The 18067-nt window shown below is 37.8% G+C and overlaps 1 protein-coding gene across 1 annotated transcript in view; it reads right to left on the bottom strand.

The window, feature by feature from the left end:
* Nucleotides 1-1873: 1873 nt before the first annotated feature.
* The window catches only part of LOC100595728 (ovostatin homolog 2-like), a 57870-nt gene continuing 41676 nt past the window's right edge, over nt 1874-18067 (bottom strand). The window contains 14 exon segments of the mRNA XM_030804334.1: nt 1874-1926; nt 2610-2712; nt 5599-5812; nt 7239-7351; nt 7926-8099; nt 9079-9329; nt 10088-10253; nt 11391-11465; nt 13461-13617; nt 14245-14326; nt 15096-15269; nt 15993-16076; nt 16865-16916; nt 17681-17799. Coding sequence (XP_030660194.1) covers nt 1874-1926; nt 2610-2712; nt 5599-5812; nt 7239-7351; nt 7926-8099; nt 9079-9329; nt 10088-10253; nt 11391-11465; nt 13461-13617; nt 14245-14326; nt 15096-15269; nt 15993-16076; nt 16865-16916; nt 17681-17799 — 1817 coding nt within the window.

Raw genomic sequence — 18067 nt, 5'->3', positions numbered from 1 at the left:
GGGAACTGTTCAGGAAGACCCTGCAGTCTCTCTGCAGGCTCATGGGAGTGCCCAGAACTGAGACAACACACAGATCCAGGCCTGCTTTGAAGTCAGTGGGATGAGGCCCTTGAAAGTTTGTGTATTGGGTTCCTAGGGCTCTCATAAAAACATGCCACACCTGGCTGGTTTTAAACAACAGGAGTTTATTCTGTCAGTTGAGAAGGCTAGAAGTGCAAAATCAAGGTACTGACAGGAGGAGTTCCAACTGGAGGCTGTGAGGCAGATCAACTCCATGGCCCTCTCCTGGCTTCTGCTGGTTTCTGGCAACCATCCACGTCCCATGCCTTGTAGACACATCACTCTAACCTCTGCCTCCCTTTTTCATGGGCACATTCGTGTTTGTGTGTGTGTGTGTATGTGTGTGTAAGGACAGCAATCATTAGAATAGGTGGGGCCCACTCTAATCCACTGTGAGCTCCTCTTACTTTGGTAACATCTGCAAACACCCTATTTCCAAACAAGGTCACATTCCATGTTCTGGGACTGTCTTCTGAGAGATGACTCCCCCAGGATCCTTCCAGATGGAAGGATGCCTTTTGACCTGCAAAGCCAGCCAGAAAACCAGGATCGGGGCAGGACAAGAGGATGCTAGCCTGTGATGGCTCCCACTCAAGTGGGGTGTGAGGAGCAGTGCCTGTGGCCTGGGACATGCCAACTTGCTCCTATCACCTCATCTGAGATGGATTGCACAGTGTATGTCCAGGGCCCATCCCGGCACACTGTGCCTTTGCAATGCTGTCTCTGCGCTTTGGAAATTCACTCAGCCCACTGCGTGGTGGTGGTCTGAGGCAGGCCACAACCATTTCTCAACCATCCCTGAGTACTTGACCAGTATCCCTCGGGGGTGATGACTGGCCACATCTGGAGCATGAGGGGTGTGAGTAAGGACGCAAGCACAAGCAATGCCTTTGCTCCAACAGGATGGTCAATGTTGGATTAGGCCTGAGGCAGATTTGATCTCGGAAGATACATTCGAGTCTATGTGTTTTGTGTGTTTATTTTTGTTTCCTTGAATTAACATGGAGTCCATTTCAACTTTCACTTAGTCTCCTTCTTTCTCTTCCCCCACTTCTTTCTCTCTCTCTCTTTCTTTGTATATGGAAGAATTGTAACTCTGTGTGCCATGATGTCTAAATACTCAAATTTAGAGTTGACAGCCACACAGCATATTATTCAAGTTGCTGTCAAAAAAAAAGCCCTGCGTTTTCTAGGATTAAAACTGTGAATAAAGTACTGGAAGAAAAAAAAGCCATAGACTCAGATGCAAAATGACAACATTTAATGGGATGATAAGGAAATAAGACCTGACAGGAAGCCATAGCAGATTGCAGACTGTTCAGGATGTCAGATGGTTCATGATCTTTTTCCAGGTTTGATACAGAAGAATTGGTTTGTTAAAAGAAATGCTTTTCCACCTGAGATTTAAAACATCGTTTAAACAATAAACACATGTTTGTATGTATATATAAATAGATATTTAGATGTAAAAACATATAGGCACATAGACATGTATCATACATATACAGACATATGTACAAATATATATGCCTAAATTTTTACTGACCTGTCAACTTACAAAATAGAGATTTATAAAAGGTACATATATAGCTGTGAATTCTTTAAAGCTATTTTTAAAGAAATTAATACAATCTTAATGACTATCAGAATACTCATGTAGTACACAGCTACACCAGTCTAATGAAGTACCAGACACTTTTCTTTCTTCAACCATTGTCCTATCTTATTTAGTTTTTCATTTTCTTACTAGATGTGTTTTCAATGGCTTATGATGTAATAAAATTTCTTTACCTCTTCCAGTAATTGCTTTGTCTCACTCAGAAACTGAACTACTGTCGATATTGTAAAAAGCAAGGGCATATTCTTCTGAAAAAATAAAGGGAACATGTATTTTTATTAAATAGATGATATAAGCACATTCGATCTAATCTTTCCAATAATTTTGAAATAGAGACAATTACTTTCCCATTTTATACATCCAGAAATATGCTAATAATATTTAAGACACTTGATGAAATACATTCTATTAGTAAATGACAGAGAGAGAATTCAAATACTCGACAAACTTCACACAGCATTCAACAAGAAACAAATAGTACCAACCTTCCAGGAAACAGTTGTATGGTCTCTACAATATCTTAGTATATGTTTTAGAAATTAATCTATCAAATTTTTAAAATAACATTTCAGAATATTCCCCACTCCCCTTTTTAAGTCAAAGTCCATAGAGGTAGCTTGGAACAGTCAGTCTTAGCATGAACAACAATGACAATAACAAAAAGACCTGGGAGCTTAGTGTGGCTCGTATTTCAAGTTCAAGTGGAGCCCTGTCAGGTTATAGTGCAAGGATTCTGGTGTTGAAAAACTCTGGTAACTGGAAAATGGGTTCAGTCAGAAGACACATCACGGAATAAAGAAACCAGTATACAAAGTAATGCCATCTACTGTTGACTCTGTGAAGACGGAGGTTGATTTTGGAAAGTTTAGTAGCTCAGGGAATGTTAGATACCATGTTCAGTAGCCTTAGGGCATGGCTGTTGCTTGCCTACCTTTTTCGTAATAATCATAGACCATGACTGGGGCGGGCTGAATGTTGAACACAAGGTTGCTCTGCTCAACAGAAAAAGTGAAACTGTCTGCGGTACCAAAAACCTATAATGACACAAATGATAATTACATTGTAGCAGGTCTGAGAAAAGATAATCACTGAGAAGATTATCCCCAGAAGTTTATGATCTATGTAATTAGATAGATCTAGGGTATGATTAACTTACATATTGGCAAAATAATGAGTTGTTAACGTTAAATCCTATAAAATTTTAAGTTCCTTTGCTTACTTGAGGTGAGAGGAATTTAGCTGGAAGTCTTAGAGGAATGTAGGCATTTATGTGAGTGGTGACGATACACACAGAAAGGATGTCTGTAAAGCGCATGCCACAGTTTGGCGTTTCCTCAGAAAAATAAAAATAGAACTAACTACCCTATGATCCAGCAATCCTATTTCTGGGTATGCATCCAAAGAAAATGAGATTAATATCTTGAAGAGACAGCTGCAGTCCCATGCTCATTCTTTCATTACAATAGCCAACATAGGGAATCAACCTAAGTGTTTGAAACAGATGAATGGATAATGAAACTGAGGCAAATATATATAAATTATTCAGCCTTAAAAAAAGAATTTCTGCCATTTTCAACAACATTCAAGAACTTGGAGGACATTATGTGGAGTGAAACAAACCAGATACACACAAAAAACACTGCAGGATCTCATCTGTAAGTTAAATCTAAAGTTGAGTTCATAGATGCAGAGAGTAGAATGGCAGTTATCAGGGATGGGAAAATGGGGAGACGCTGGTCAAGGGATAGAAAGCTTCAGCTGTGCAGAATGAATACATTCTACAAATCTCAGGTACAGCAGTGGCCTGCAGTTAACAATGCTGTATTGTATATGTAATATTCCCTAAGGGAGCAGATCTTAAGTGCTTCATCACAAAAAAAGAATAGGTAACTGTGTGAAGAGAGGGATGTGTTAGATAATTCACATATAGTCACACTAGATGATAACAATCAGCTCACTATATATATCAAAATGTCACACCGCACACCTTCAATACACAATTGTAATTTAAAAAAATTATGGCAAACTTTGTAAGAGTTTAGTCAAATTATAAAATAATTATATATCTACTCTGTGACCAGACTGTGTTTGATAGGGAGATGATGTTTCTAAAATGGAAAGCTATCTAGTCACATAGCCAGAGCATATATGAAATAGCCTTGGAACTAGCAAGGAGAAGATGATCAGTGGGATAGAACACTGGTCATCCTTAACGTCCCTTATTTTTTCCTTTTACAAATCCCATCATACATATCTATAAGAAATTGAAGCATCCAATCATCCTTGGAAAGAAAAAAGAAAAACTTTAAAGAAAAAAAAGTATTGCTAAACTTACATTTTCCAAGTAGAAAAGAACATGGTCATTTTTGACTTCAGTCTTCATCACTTGACCCTTGTTTTCAAGCTTTGAAGAAATTGTTAGGGAAGGATAGAGAATAGATATTAGAACAAATGACAGCACCACTGCAGAACTGAATGTCCATGCTTTTCTATATCAGGTTCTGTTTTTGTTTTGTTTTGTTTTTGTTTTTTGTTTTTTGGTTTTTTGTTTGTTTGTTTTTTAATTTTTTTTATTATTATACTTTAGGTTTTAGGGTACATGTGCACAACATGCAGGTTTGTTACATATGTATCCATGTACCGTGTTGGTTTGCTGCACCCATTAACTCGTCGTTTAGCATTAGGTATATCTCCTAATGCTGTCCCTCCCCCCTCCCCCCACCCCACAACAGTCCCCGGAGTGTGATGTTCCCCTTCCTGTGTCCATGAGTTCTCATTGTTCAATTCCCACCTATGAGTGAGAACATGTGGTGTTTGGTTTTTTGTCCTTGCCATAGTTTACTGAGAATGATGTTTTCTAGTTTCATCCATGTCCCTACAAAGGACATGAACTCATCATTTTTTATGGCTGCATAGTATTCCATGGTGTATATGTGCCACATTTTCTTAATCCAGTCTATCATTGTTGGACACTTGGGTTGGTTCCAAGTCTTTGCTATTGTGAATAATGCCTCAACAAACATACGTGTGCATGTGTCTTTATAGCAGCATGATTTATAGTCCTTTGGGTATATACCCAGTAATGGGATGGCTGGGTCAAATGGTATTTCTAGTTCTAGATCCCTGAGGAATCGCCACACTGACTTCCACAATGGTTGAACTAGTTTACAGTCCCACCAACAGTGTCAAAGTGTTCCTGTTTCTCCACATCCTCTCCAGCACCTGTTGTTTCCTGACTTTTTAATGATCGCCATTCTAACTGGTGTGAGATGGTATCTCATTGTGGTTTTGATTTGCATTTCTCTGATGGCCAGTGATGATGAGCATTTTTTCATGTGTTTTTTGGCTGCATAAATGTCTTGTTTTAAGAAGTGTCTGTTCATGTTCTTTGCCCACTTTTTGATGGGGTTGTTTGTTTTTTTCTTGTAAATTTGTTTGAGTTCATTGTAGATTCTGGATATTAGCCCTTTGTCAGATGAGTAGGTTGCAAAAATTTTCTCCCATTCTGTAGGTTGCCTATTCACTCTGATGGTAGTTTCTTTTGCTGTGCAGAAGCTCTTTAGTTTAATTAGATCCCATTTGTCAATTTTGGCTTTTGTTGCCATTGCTTTTGGTGTTTTAGACATGAAGTCCTTGCCCACGTCTATGTCCTGAATGGTATTGCTTAGGCTTTCTTCTAGGGTTTTTATGGTTTTAGGTCTAACATGTAAGTCTTTAATCCATCTTGAATTAATTTTTGTATAAGGTGTAAGGAAGGGTTCTCAGGTTCTGTTTTATGGAACATTCCTTGGTGCCATGATGTTTTCATAAGCACAGGTAGCAACTAAAGAAAAATATATGATGAACCATGGGAAATACTGACTGCTAATTGGTACAAATTTAGTACACCAGCTCTCCAGTGTTAGCGCAAAAATACAAACGTGAATGTTGAAGAAGAATTTTATAGTTTTGTTTTGCTGAACAATGGCTAAACAAGTATTTGTTTTATCTTTATACTCTATGTAGCTGTCTTTGTGCTGAAAGATTAGGCTTCTATTATTTACCTCTTCAATGGATGACATGGCTGGAGTAAATCCTGATAGCATTTTTACATCTATAACCACCATATTGGATTTATTGTGAATTCCCGTATATCTGAAAATTTTAAGAAAACACTCGTTTAGATATCAATTTTAAAAAGTGACTTATCTCATAATGAGAGTGCCAGGTGGATAAATACTAATTGGCTAGAAATCTGGAGGACAGGTAAAAGCTGAAGAGAAAATATCTGAAGAAAGTCATTTTCAAGCATCTGTGAATAGGCACAACCAGAATGATAATGAAAGAGATGATACATAGCAACAGAAATTGGAGCAAATAGTGAATTATCTGGACATGAAATCTTCCCCAAACCCTGCTCTTAAGCTTACCTGCAGTCTCAAAGTTTGAACTGATAAACAAAGCTTCTAAATCTATATTACATATACTTAGGTTAGTGTTAGAGTTGCATAACACCTAGAGGACATCTTTGCTTAAAAGGTGGTATATTCGCAGAATTATAGAGTAGACATGTCCCCAGGAGATCTTCTAGCTCAGTTTCCTGCTTCTGGATAAGACTATTGGGGTGTGAAGTTAAGAGTTCCATAGTTCATCAGGGCATGGTGGCTCACACCTGTAATCCCAGCATTTTTGGAGGCCAAGGTGGGTGGATCACTTGAGGGTCAGAGTTCAAGACCAGCCTGGCCAATATGTCAAAACTCTGACTCTATTAAAGATAGAAAAATTGGCCAGATGTGGTGGTGCATGCCTGTAATCCCAGCTACTCAGGAGGCTGAGCCATAAGAATCCCTTGAACCCAGGAGGTGGAAGTTGCAGTGAGCTGAGATTGTGCCACTGTGCCACTGTACTGCAGCCTGGGTGACAAAGTGAGACTCCGTCTCGGAAAAAAAAAAAAAAAGAAAGAAAAAGAGTTCCCCAATTCATTGAGTTCTTAGCCCTGGAGCTCAAGCGATTTTTATTTAGAAATTCTAAAAAATCTCTCCCAAACTAATTTTACTTAATATTTTCCACATATTAACTAAGGCTAAAAGCCTTTAGCATCTATAAATCATGCTTGAATTCAAGAGGATCATTTTGTTTTTCTATTCTGAAAAGTAAAAATCTAAAATGTTACTCTTTACAGTTATAAAATAAACATTTGTGGGCTTGCTACTATATGACCATGCATGCTTGTCTTGAGAAAGAAATATAGAATCTCTGTTTTTCAAAACTAGGAGTACTTCCATACAACAGAATAAAAAGTATCATTGAAACATCAGTGCAGCGAAAGCTTTCAAATCATGCTCACATAGACTGCATGTTATTCTTGCCTCATTTTAGCTCTGATTTAGCTGAAGATGTACTAAATTGTGGTGTCCGGACAGAGAGCTAAAAACTGACTGTGCTGTAGAATTGTCACCACCAACATGAGAACTCATCATATTACCATGATTTATATTTTGTTATTTCACTACTGTTTGAACTTTTTAAATATTTTACCATCTTGTTCACATGGGAGTTACTATCAAAATATGACACTTACTTGAGGGTCACTGTGAGGTCAAAAACAGTCGAAGAGTAGTTCTTTACTATTTCCAAGGAAAGAGAAAATCCAGATGCCTTCTTAGGTAGGAGAACATTGTACTTAAGAGTGGCCTAGAAAGCATAGCAAATTATAAGAAATCCCATCCTGTATTAAGAATTATACAGTCAGACTATAGTCAGTAGTAATGTAATTTTACATTTTAAAATAACTAAGAGTATACTTCTATCATTTGTAACACAATGGATAAATGCTTGAGGTGATGCATACCCTACTTGCCCTGATGTGATTCTTACACATTGCATGCCTGTATCATGCACCCCATAAATATTTACACCTACTATGTACCCACAAAAATTAAAAATAAAACATTTTTAAAAAGAAAGAACCTATTGTTTATTTCTATTATTAATGCAGTTTACATCTTTATCATCAGGGAATCAGATTAAATTCTTTAGTTTTCAGAATAATGTAATTTAATGAAGATAGAATACTTTCCAATAGCAATATTCCTCAAGAAATTTCTCTTAGACAGCTGAGTACCTTTTCATAAAGTAACTTGCATTTTTGGCTATTGATCATGTAAATACACAAAACGGTCAAATAACACTTCACGCAGAACTGAACAGACAGTCTGACTCTTTTACTGGCAAACACTCATCACCCTCTTAGGCAGATTTCTATTACCTGGATAAATGTACAACCGTGTCCTTCCACATCTACTGTGTATTGTCCAGGTGCCTTTGTTAGTTCTGAACGTTGGACCAGTAGGCGGTTATCACTGTTAACCTGGAAAATCTCACTGGATCCTTCACTGCTAAAGGTGACAGTGTTTTGATTCTTAGAGAAGGTTAACTTCATGTAGCGGGTTATGGCAAGAAGACAAACTGCAGTTTCCTGCACAGAACGGCACAAACAATGATCCAAGCTCAGTTACGACACAATATTGGTCATCATTTGACCATGGACTTCATATCAATCCTTAGAAATGTTCCTAAAACAGGTCAGCAAAACACCAAGAAGCAATATCCTGAATGATAGGAAAATATCCTTGCTTGTGCAAATGTTTTCCACTTAAATTAATTTACTTCAACAAATGTTAATTATATTTTTACTTTCTAAAAATTTTTAATAAAATATAGTCTCTTTGGTTAAAAATGGTGTCAAAGCTTTTCTAAAAGTTAAGGCATTACATAATTCAGTGGCCCCTGTGGCTGCCATGGATAATTCTTTTTTTTCTGCTCATCTTCAAAGAAGGGAAGTCAGAATCAGGAAAAGATCTTTGGAAATTCATTAGCGTATGGTTTTACTCCGAAACTAAGACCAAACACAAAGAGAAATGAAGATTTTTCTCATGGAAATAAAACTGCTTTTTTGCATTTTCAATTTGTTTCCAAGTAAGGAAAAACATGTCACTGTTTCTCATATCCCCCATTTCTCCTGTTTTCCTTCTTTTCATTTGCTTTTCCCAGTGTATAGCCCACAGAACTAGAGAGAAAGCTTTCTCTTTGGCCCATATATAATTTGAACATAGTATCATCAGGTGTCTAATGTACCACCAAGAGTGGTGCTTATGACAAAAATGTCCTCTAGACTTATTCTATGTTTGCTGTGTGAATGAAGATACAAATGGTCATAAATTCCTGGAACAGGGGACCTCATTTCATTCATTTCTATTTAGAGGCTTCCTAGTAGAGTGCCTGATGCACAATAACTGGCCAATAAATAATTGTTGAGGAAATAAGATTAATAATATCGAAGATTCTTCTTCTCAGAAAGGATTTGTTGTGATAGCTTTACTATTAATATCTCACTCATCATAGAGTTACAGCTTCTGCATTAAACATATTGCTATTAATATCAGGCCTACATTAATCACCTGAGTGGAAGAAAAGCCTCCATGGGAATTCATCTGTTGGGCAAGCCACTGCACAATCTTACTAGCATAGGTGAGGTCAGGAATTTTCCGGGAAATGACAGCCAATAGCACATAGCAAGTCTTCTCAGTCTGGGCAGAAGTTTCCCAGGGAATAAAGGATGGAAATTCTTCTGTCTTGGGTTTCCTTTCTCTTTCCCAGTAGATGACATTATCTGAGAAAAAGGAAGAATTTTCACATAGTCTGTATAAAAGTCATGGGTTACACATAAAGAAGGATGCGAATTCCATTCCTGACCTCTGTTTGTGCTGAATTGTTCCCCTAAAATTATATGTTGAAGCCCTAACTCCAAGTACCTCAAAATGTGGCTGTATTTGGAGAAAAGACTTTTTAAAGAGGTGACTAAGTTAAAATGAAGCTTATGGGCCACAGTCCAATCTGACTGGTGCCCTTATGAGAAGAAAAATTTTGGACACACAAAAGGGAGAGCAGGGCTGTGCACACACAAAAGATCTTGTGAAGACAAAGGAAGAATATGGTCATCTGCGGGTGAAGAAACCACACTTTCAACACCTTGAACTTAGACTTCTAGCCTTCAGAAGCGTGAGAAAATAAACTTTTGTTGCTAAGTCATCCAGTATGTGGTATTTTATGACAGCTATAGCAAACCACTACACCTTAAATAGCAACTTTCTAAGTAGCAGGTGATTAAGCTTCCCCAGTAGTTTTGATAGCCTATGGCTTGGTCACCAGGCTTGATTCCCCTCACATCACTCATTTGAGAGGAAGCTAGCATAAAGCAAAAGAGGAAAGTCTAGAATATGTAGTGTTCTTGAAAGGTATAAAGGCCACTGATAAATTCCATAAGAGAAATAGAAACATGCTGGTGAAGAGGGTATGTGACTGCTTAGAACGCTTCCTCACTGCGCTCCAAGATCACCTCCATTAGCAACAATGAATAATAACGCTTACTTAGTTTTGTGGCAGATTGATCCAGGGTTTGGAGTAAAGATTCCACTTGCTTCTCTTTTCCAGCTAAGGCAAAAGCGTAAGTTAGAATTGCATGATCGTAGCCATTAGTGACACCACTGTCCAATGCCGCTTCAAGGCAAAAGAGTGCGTTTCGTAGAGCAGGAAACTGTTGATCAGGAAGAAGAATCATATATCGTAAACTGATACCCGAACATTCCATGAGCTTGTTGAACATTTAAACTAATCATTGTTTATAATATATATAATATATCTTCAAAGTATATTTTACATACAAATCCATTTATATATACACATATATTTTATCCTTCAAAAAATCATTAAAATAAATTTATAATGTCATTATTAGTACCTAAGCAATAGTTTTTTTTTGAGGTAGGGTCTTGCTCTGTTACCCAGGCTGGAGTGCAGTGGCATGATCTCAGCTCACTGCAACCTCCACCTCCCAGGTTCAAGCAATTCTCCTGCCTCCATCTCCTGAGTAGCTGGGATCATAAGCATGCACCACCAAGCCCAGCTAATTTTTGTATTTTTAGTAGAGATAGGGTTTCACCATGTTGGCCAGGCTGGTCTTGAACTCCTGACCTCAGGTAATCTACCCACCTCAGCCTCCCAAAGTGCTTGGATTATAGGCATGAACCACCATGCCCAGCCCAATAAAATTTAGTAAGAAAATGGCAGTTTTTATATTTGATCAGTGATATTTTAGTTATGAATGTCTTCTATGCGGCAAAGCATCCAAATTTATCATAGGCCTAAGAGTTTTTTTTTTTCGAATGCCTAAAATAGAGGCTTACATTTCTGAAGATAATTTTCAAGGTATACTAATGACCCTGACAATTTCTAGCATCTTAGTTCAGGAATAGATTTTGGAAATCTAACCTATGGATTGGGAGGTGGCTAGGGTGAACCACACTTAAGTTGAAAATGTTTACTCACTTATTGCTTAGAAAGAAACAGAATACTAGTCTATGGCTTTACTTAGAGCAGGGGTTCTCAATCTGAAATTCATGGCTGAACTTCAGGACAGATGTGAATGCCTGCAATTGTGTGAATAACTCGTTTTTGTGTGCATATGCGTATTCTCCCTAGGCAGAAACCCAATCCTGTTTTTCAAAGCTGTCTATGAACAAAAGACAGTTTGAACAGCATGAATTTAAAGGGTGGTAATCAACTAAATGTTATCTCAGGGTTTCCAGTCTTAGAATCTCAAGTGACTCTGACTCTACAGTCTATTGAATGTGCATTCAGCTGACTGAAATCAGAAGATGACGGGAATCCATACAGTGAAATTGAGCCCAGCTTCAAAGAACATCCCAACAACATATGCAGTGAGTGAAATGTCCTCTTCATCTCCACCCTGAAAACAAAGGAACAATGAGTCATTCGGGACAGCAGAGCATAAAATAGCAGGTATTCTTTTGAAGTAAAACTAGGTATGAAAAAAATACTGGAACAAATACCATTATTCATAAAAACACCCGAACATGTGTAGTTTTTAAATTAGATGGTTAATAATCATACTATCTAAGCAAGAATTCATTCAGACTCTATGCAATAATTAAATCATAATTATTAACTTGTTATAACAATTAATTTCAATCGTATTTATGTGGCCTGGTGTTAAGCATGCATTCTAAGGAATTCACAGGACTCTATTTGTCTCCACTTGGTATAAATCTGAAAAAAGCCAACAAAGAATTTCTAATGAGGTGAAGCAGAAAGTTGCCGTGAAGATTCCTGGAAATTCCTGAAAAAGCACCCTAGGAGGTCATCAGAATCAAGTCTCAGATTCTTACAGTGTAAAACGAGAAACTCATTTATAAATCATGTGGTTTGCAAACTGTGCATAAAAGTTCCATGGGGTACTTAAATCAACCAGCGTCTACACAGAGATTCTCGTCCAAAAAATTTGGGAACAAGACAGCGAAAAGCATTTTAATGGGTGCTCTAGTGACTGATGCAAATAGCATTCAGAATGGCATCTGGGATCTACTGATCTTGTACAAGCTTCCCATTTTATCTGTTTAAGCAAAGGACAACTCCTCTCTTCTTCAGAAAAGAAATATTTCTGAGAAACCAAGTGTTTAAGATGCAAATAACAGCACATGGTGGACACTAACATGAGGTATGAGGACTCTCAGTACATCTAAATTACAGCAAGTGGTATCACCATTCCTCTGCAGTATAAGCTTTGATTTTTCCCTTGCATTTTTATTTCTCTCAACTCAAAACACACACAGACAACCACCAACCCATCCACCCACACAGATATTTAATTATAGAGAAAATACTGGATAAGATCAGACAAACTGTAGCAGTAATCAGCAATGATTCACCAGTAATGAATCCAATAAGAAGAAAGATGTGCAGATGTTTTAGAAGAGAACGTGGGAAAGTTTTTGATTTTTCTACGAAGGAGCAAGAGCTCTTCTCCATCAGGGTCCTCCTGTTGTATGGAATAAGTTTGGAATACATTAAAAATACCACAAAGCAATTTGAATACAACTTGCATGCAAATTAAATATAGAGTGTCTGTTTTCATTCATATTTTGATGTGGATTAGATATGCATTCTGTGTTTCAAGAACAGGAGTGATGACTATGAGGAAGGATGCTGAAGAAAAGTTCAGGGTATTTCAGGGGCCATCAGAGCATGCTAAAATGCCTTGATAGATTTTGAGCAACCATAGGGAAAAAAAGGAGAGGAAAGGAGATAGAAGATGGGCTGGAGGTGGACAGGTATCTGCAAAGAAAGGAAGTTGGAAGGGAGTGATTTACGTAAATATGGACAGGAAAAGGGTTGGATTTTGCCAAGGATATACTTCACCTCATTTGTGCTTTGGCCCCGGGGCAAGCTTGGCCTTTGAATTTTGCCTTGAGAGGGTCTTAGAAAAACTTGCTTCATTGAAACAATATGAATTACTAGATATTCTCCCCAGAACTTTCTTGCCACTCATGGATAGGAATAAACTTTCTTTCCTCATATACTCACAGCCCTCTCCCTTTATACATTGACTGTCTCCAAATTTATGAAAGTTTCTTTTCTAGGTTCCCTTTCTCTCCCCTCCCTTCTATTTCTAGTTTAATTTCTGAAGAGGACTGACTCAGGAAGGACTACAGACTGAGTAAGGCAGACAAGAGACTCAGAAGGAGTCACATCCAGGCTGTGGTTAAACATGCACGAAGCAGGAATGGTGCTGCTGACCAACCCACCACAGGCCCAGGACTGCAGTGCCTCAGAAGGCTTCATATGCACAGGAAGAATATTCATATTCCAGATCAGGAAAGCCAGAGGCAGGGCAAGGCAGGCAATGCTCAGCAGCAAGGAAAGCCTGGTGCTTCTCCTCTCTCACCTCCCAGGCATGGTTGAAAAGCTGGCCATCATTCTTAAAGCAGCCGCTTGTTTTCTGTTGGCTTGAAAGCCAGATTAAGGTCTGTTTTTGAACATTTTCATCAATGAAGACATACTTTTTCATTCTCTCCAATGTCTTAAAAGTAAGAGCACTGAGCCTGTAATACAAATCACCACAGCAAAAGTTAGATAAAGAGGAAATGACAATGTCAGCAATTCCACAGTTTCATCACCATTGTTCCCTTTGAGTAAAGGATGCATTCAACTCATCTACTGTAAACCATCTTTTTTGATAGTGGCTCTTTCCTTTGGGTCAGGAAAATATTATGACTAGCAATAAGTGGAAATTAGAGTAGGTAATTTTTAGCATGTCTGCACCCAAAGGTCCTGTTGTATATAGCCCATTAGATTATCTGCACATGGAGAGAGAAACGATGTAATTAGGTATTTTGGGTCCTTCTAATTTCACTTTCCTGAATCTATATGGGACTCTGAGAAGCACAGAGTAAGATGTGCCCTCTTCGGTGGAGTTGGCCGGCTGTGCATGTATAGGGGCTGTCATGAAAGGATCACACTGCTGAGCAAATCGTCATGAGACTGAAGGTTTATTGTTGCATTAGGATTGGAATCACTGAATCTTTAGTTTTATCTATTTCTTCTCTGTAAATTGACTTTGAAACCCACTTTGCTTCTAAATCCCCACTGAACTCTGTCCTCCTTCACCCCCTTGCAAGCCCTCCTCAGGTAATTCCTATATTATACAAAATAAAATTTTTATGTCTCACCATATGCTTCCTTTCTGATTCTGCTGCCAAAACACACTATATGAACCATCAGAGTTTTTGAAAGATAACTGCCTTTGATAACCTAAAATAGAACATTGTAGGAAATTACTTTTTAACCTAAAAAAGTTAGAAGAGAAAGAATAGTGCAGTGCAAGCCCTAGGTATTGGTATTAGACACAAATTACTAGGATGATCATTTCTATTTGAACTTCTGAAACTCAGGTTCTGTATTCATAAGGGAGAAAAAATAACGCTTACTTTATAGGATTTTGATCACAAGATAATACACATGGATATGTCTGGCTCAGTAATTGCCTCATCATTGGTACCTACTAACTATTCAGTATATTTCCCCTAAGGTCATTTTATTTCATTGTTATCTTTCTGAGAAGAAAAACCAAAGAAGATTATTTTATGCTCCTGGACTTCCTTAACCTCACATTTTACAACATTGGCCCTCTTTCTGTATACAAAGCCAATCACTTCACTGCAACAGACCACAGGTGAGCAAACAAATACAAAAACAAAAACAAACAGACATTGACAGATGAACCACTGACAACAACTCCTAACAAAAACAATAACGACAACAAACAAGGTAGCTTGCAAAATACCAGGCATTAAAACAAAATTAAGTGCATAGCTTGAAAACTTTGCAGCTGTAAATTATGAAGCTAGCTGACCGCACAGATTTTGAAGTCAAACGGAAAACAGAGCTAGGACTGAGAGTTCCTCGGTTCAGGTTCACTTTTCTTTCACCAGACTACTGCATAGAAACAGCTTATGACATCTTGGTATGAGTAACAATTGATTTCAACAATTATGGGCAGAAGTTACTTAAATCTTCTCACCATTAGATAAGAGAAAGGAAGCCTTAGATTGAACTTCCTCTGTCAGTTGCTCAGTAGATTTCAGATAGTCAAGAACGTAAGTATCAGATGCTAGTAGGGCAGCATTCTGCTCTCCACTTCCATAGGGCATTTGGAGAACAACCAGATTCTGCATGGCAAGTCCTAGAATATCCCCTAAAGACAGGAAAAGCGGAAAGCTGTATTGTTTATAGTTGCCATCTCAGCATTAATAACTATAGACAAAAGAGGCATAGTGGAATAGGTAACATTTAAAATTGAGTCTAAATGGTGGAAACAAAGAAAGTTTTATGAAGCAATTTGAAAGAGGAGATAGCCATGAAGGGTGAAGTTAAACTGCTATGAAAAATATTTCTGAAAATCTCATTACCAGAGAGAGGAGGAAGTTAGGAGAATGTGTTTGTTTGCTTGTTTGCTAGTTTTTTTTTAAATCAATCAATCCTATGAATTACAAAGTGTAATCTATCCCTTCCAAGAGATGTTCATGTTAATAACAGACAAAGAAGTTTGCCTTTTGTATCAACAACAAAAATTTCTCCTTTTACTGAGAAAACTACCATCATCATTAACAGGCAAAGTTAATTCAATTCTCCAAGAGGTGAATTTAATATTTCAGATTAATGATTATAAAGAAACTCTTGCTTTCTGAACACTAGTTACCATATACCCAAGCTAGGGTTTCCTGGGAATATAGGTCTGGAAACGGTACTGTAATCCCTTCAGATCCCATCAGGAAATACAGAGGATGATCTGAACAATAATTCCTTCTAATTGATAGCTTAGGAAAATATCTCTATTCTGTTATTTTAAGGATTTTTTAAAGACCACCTCAACCAAGATTTTCAAATCATAGTGAAACACAAAATTTAATCAACTTACCCACAACAGTGAAAAAGCCTCTGGCTGACCCTTCTACTACATCGTTTGGCAAGTCCAAAACTTCCTGCTTGGAGGCTTTGGCACCTAGAATGAAAATATTGATTTAAAAAATGTGATGGCTTCTTTATATCAGCAGATTTTGGGGGATAAACGTATTGGAAATAAGATTCCATTACTTATTTTGATTTTACAAGTTGTTTATTAGGGGAGATGAAGTTGGGAATTTGACCTAGTTTAGGAGAACAGTGCATTCAGAAAATGGCATTTAAATCTGTGCAACAGATTGTGGTCCCCGTTCTTCACTGGTTTAGTGCCTGAACTATTTATGTATGAAAAAATGTAAAAACGACACTGACTGTAACGCATAAAACAACACATGCAAAGGGTAAAGCTTGAAGACTCTGATGAGGGAGTATAATCAGATCACCATCAACCAGGTAAAATAATACCCCTCATGGCCATAAAACCGGAGACTGAGGGGCAGGGGCAGTGATCTATCTATGGGTTATTTTATCCTAAGATTACAAAAGCCAAGATTATGTTATGTGCTATTGGGCCTCAATCCTGATAACCCATTGTCCAATATTGTGTGACAACCATATCATAAGAGGAGCTAAGAATACACATGATGAAAAAAAAATAGGTAGGGGCAGACCAACCTCAGAAAGTGAACTAAAAACCACCTCCTGAATATGCTTTTTGATGGCTAAAATTATACCATGAAGATAAAGCACGAAACACAAGAATCCTCCATGAGCTATTTAAAGTGAAATCACAGGGCACATGGACTCATGTGGAAGGAGTGGACATGAACTGATTCTCTTGGTGAATTTTATTTAGGACTAATTTGACTTCCTAAAAGTTCGTCTTACCTTCTGTACAGATAAGGAAACTCTGAGTCCTTTCCTTTTCAATACCTTCAGGCTGTCAAAAAGTAACACAAACAAGCACAGAAGAATGAGTCAAGGTCCTCTGTCCATGAAGGAAAAGTGATTAAGCACCAGCTCACTTAAGCATGGCTGGTGCAAGTTTATCTCTGAGAGAAGATCCAAATCATGGTCCCCTTTTGTTCATATCTGGAAGGCACGGGACATCACCAGCACCCATTTGAGCCCCTGTGTTCTGTAGGCTGGACAGGCATAATCTTGATGTCATTGTGGGACACTCTCAGCTCCCCTGATCCTGTATAGCATCTCCAGTAAACAACTAAAAGTGCTTTGTGGAGCAGGGATGTGCCAAGAGGCAAATCAAGGGTGTTCCTCTGACAAGTGCTGATTTTTTTTTTTTGAGGCGAAGTCTCACTGTATCGCCCAGGCTGGAGTGCCTGATTCTTGTTGAGGATGACGGGAACTGCACGGGAGTGTAGGACAAGTAGATTTGTCTCTTGAATTTGAGAATCGGAAAAAGAGAAGGAAGAGAAATAGGTGTACAGGAAACATCTTGACTCAGAAACAAACAAAAAATTGTCAAGTCTGTTTCAAGTGTTAAGTTTTACTATCCTGGGTGAGGTATTAATTAAAGAAAGGATGAACTTTATGCTGTTTTAATTCATTTAAAATGGCATGTCTTGTGTCAAAAGTAAATGTTGTCAACTAATTAAGTCTCTTCAATGAGAAGGTCTTTTAATACAGAACCTCTTAGATGTCTGTTTCTTTTCAGGAAAAGCTTGATGGTTTGCATATCCATACCTCTACCAAGAAGCTTTTGACCACAGTGTCTTTCCAGTTTAGCTTTTGCTGCTCCATTCCTTCATTTGGGCAAGCACTGCTTTGTTTGGACTCAGCAACTACAGTGATATTCACTTTACCTGGAAGACATTCCCAAATATAAATTAAATTGATCATTGGTCCCTTCTGTAATGAGAAATGACAAGAGTCTGTGACCCATGTCTTGAATTGGATTAACCAAATTCTATCATTAAGTTAATGCTTAGAACAAAATAACTTGTTTCTTCTCCTTCCTAGGTATAATGTGGTAGCTTCCATTTCACCTGTTCCATGATTTTCATGATTCCTTACATTAAATGATAAATTTACTTAATGAAAACTTAAGAAATTTTAGGAAAAGTAACATTC

Source organism: Nomascus leucogenys, chromosome 23 (genome assembly GCF_006542625.1).
Source record: "Nomascus leucogenys isolate Asia chromosome 23, Asia_NLE_v1, whole genome shotgun sequence".
NCBI lineage: Eukaryota > Metazoa > Chordata > Mammalia > Primates > Hylobatidae > Nomascus > Nomascus leucogenys.
This window is presented reverse-complemented; position numbering and strand designations above follow the sequence as displayed.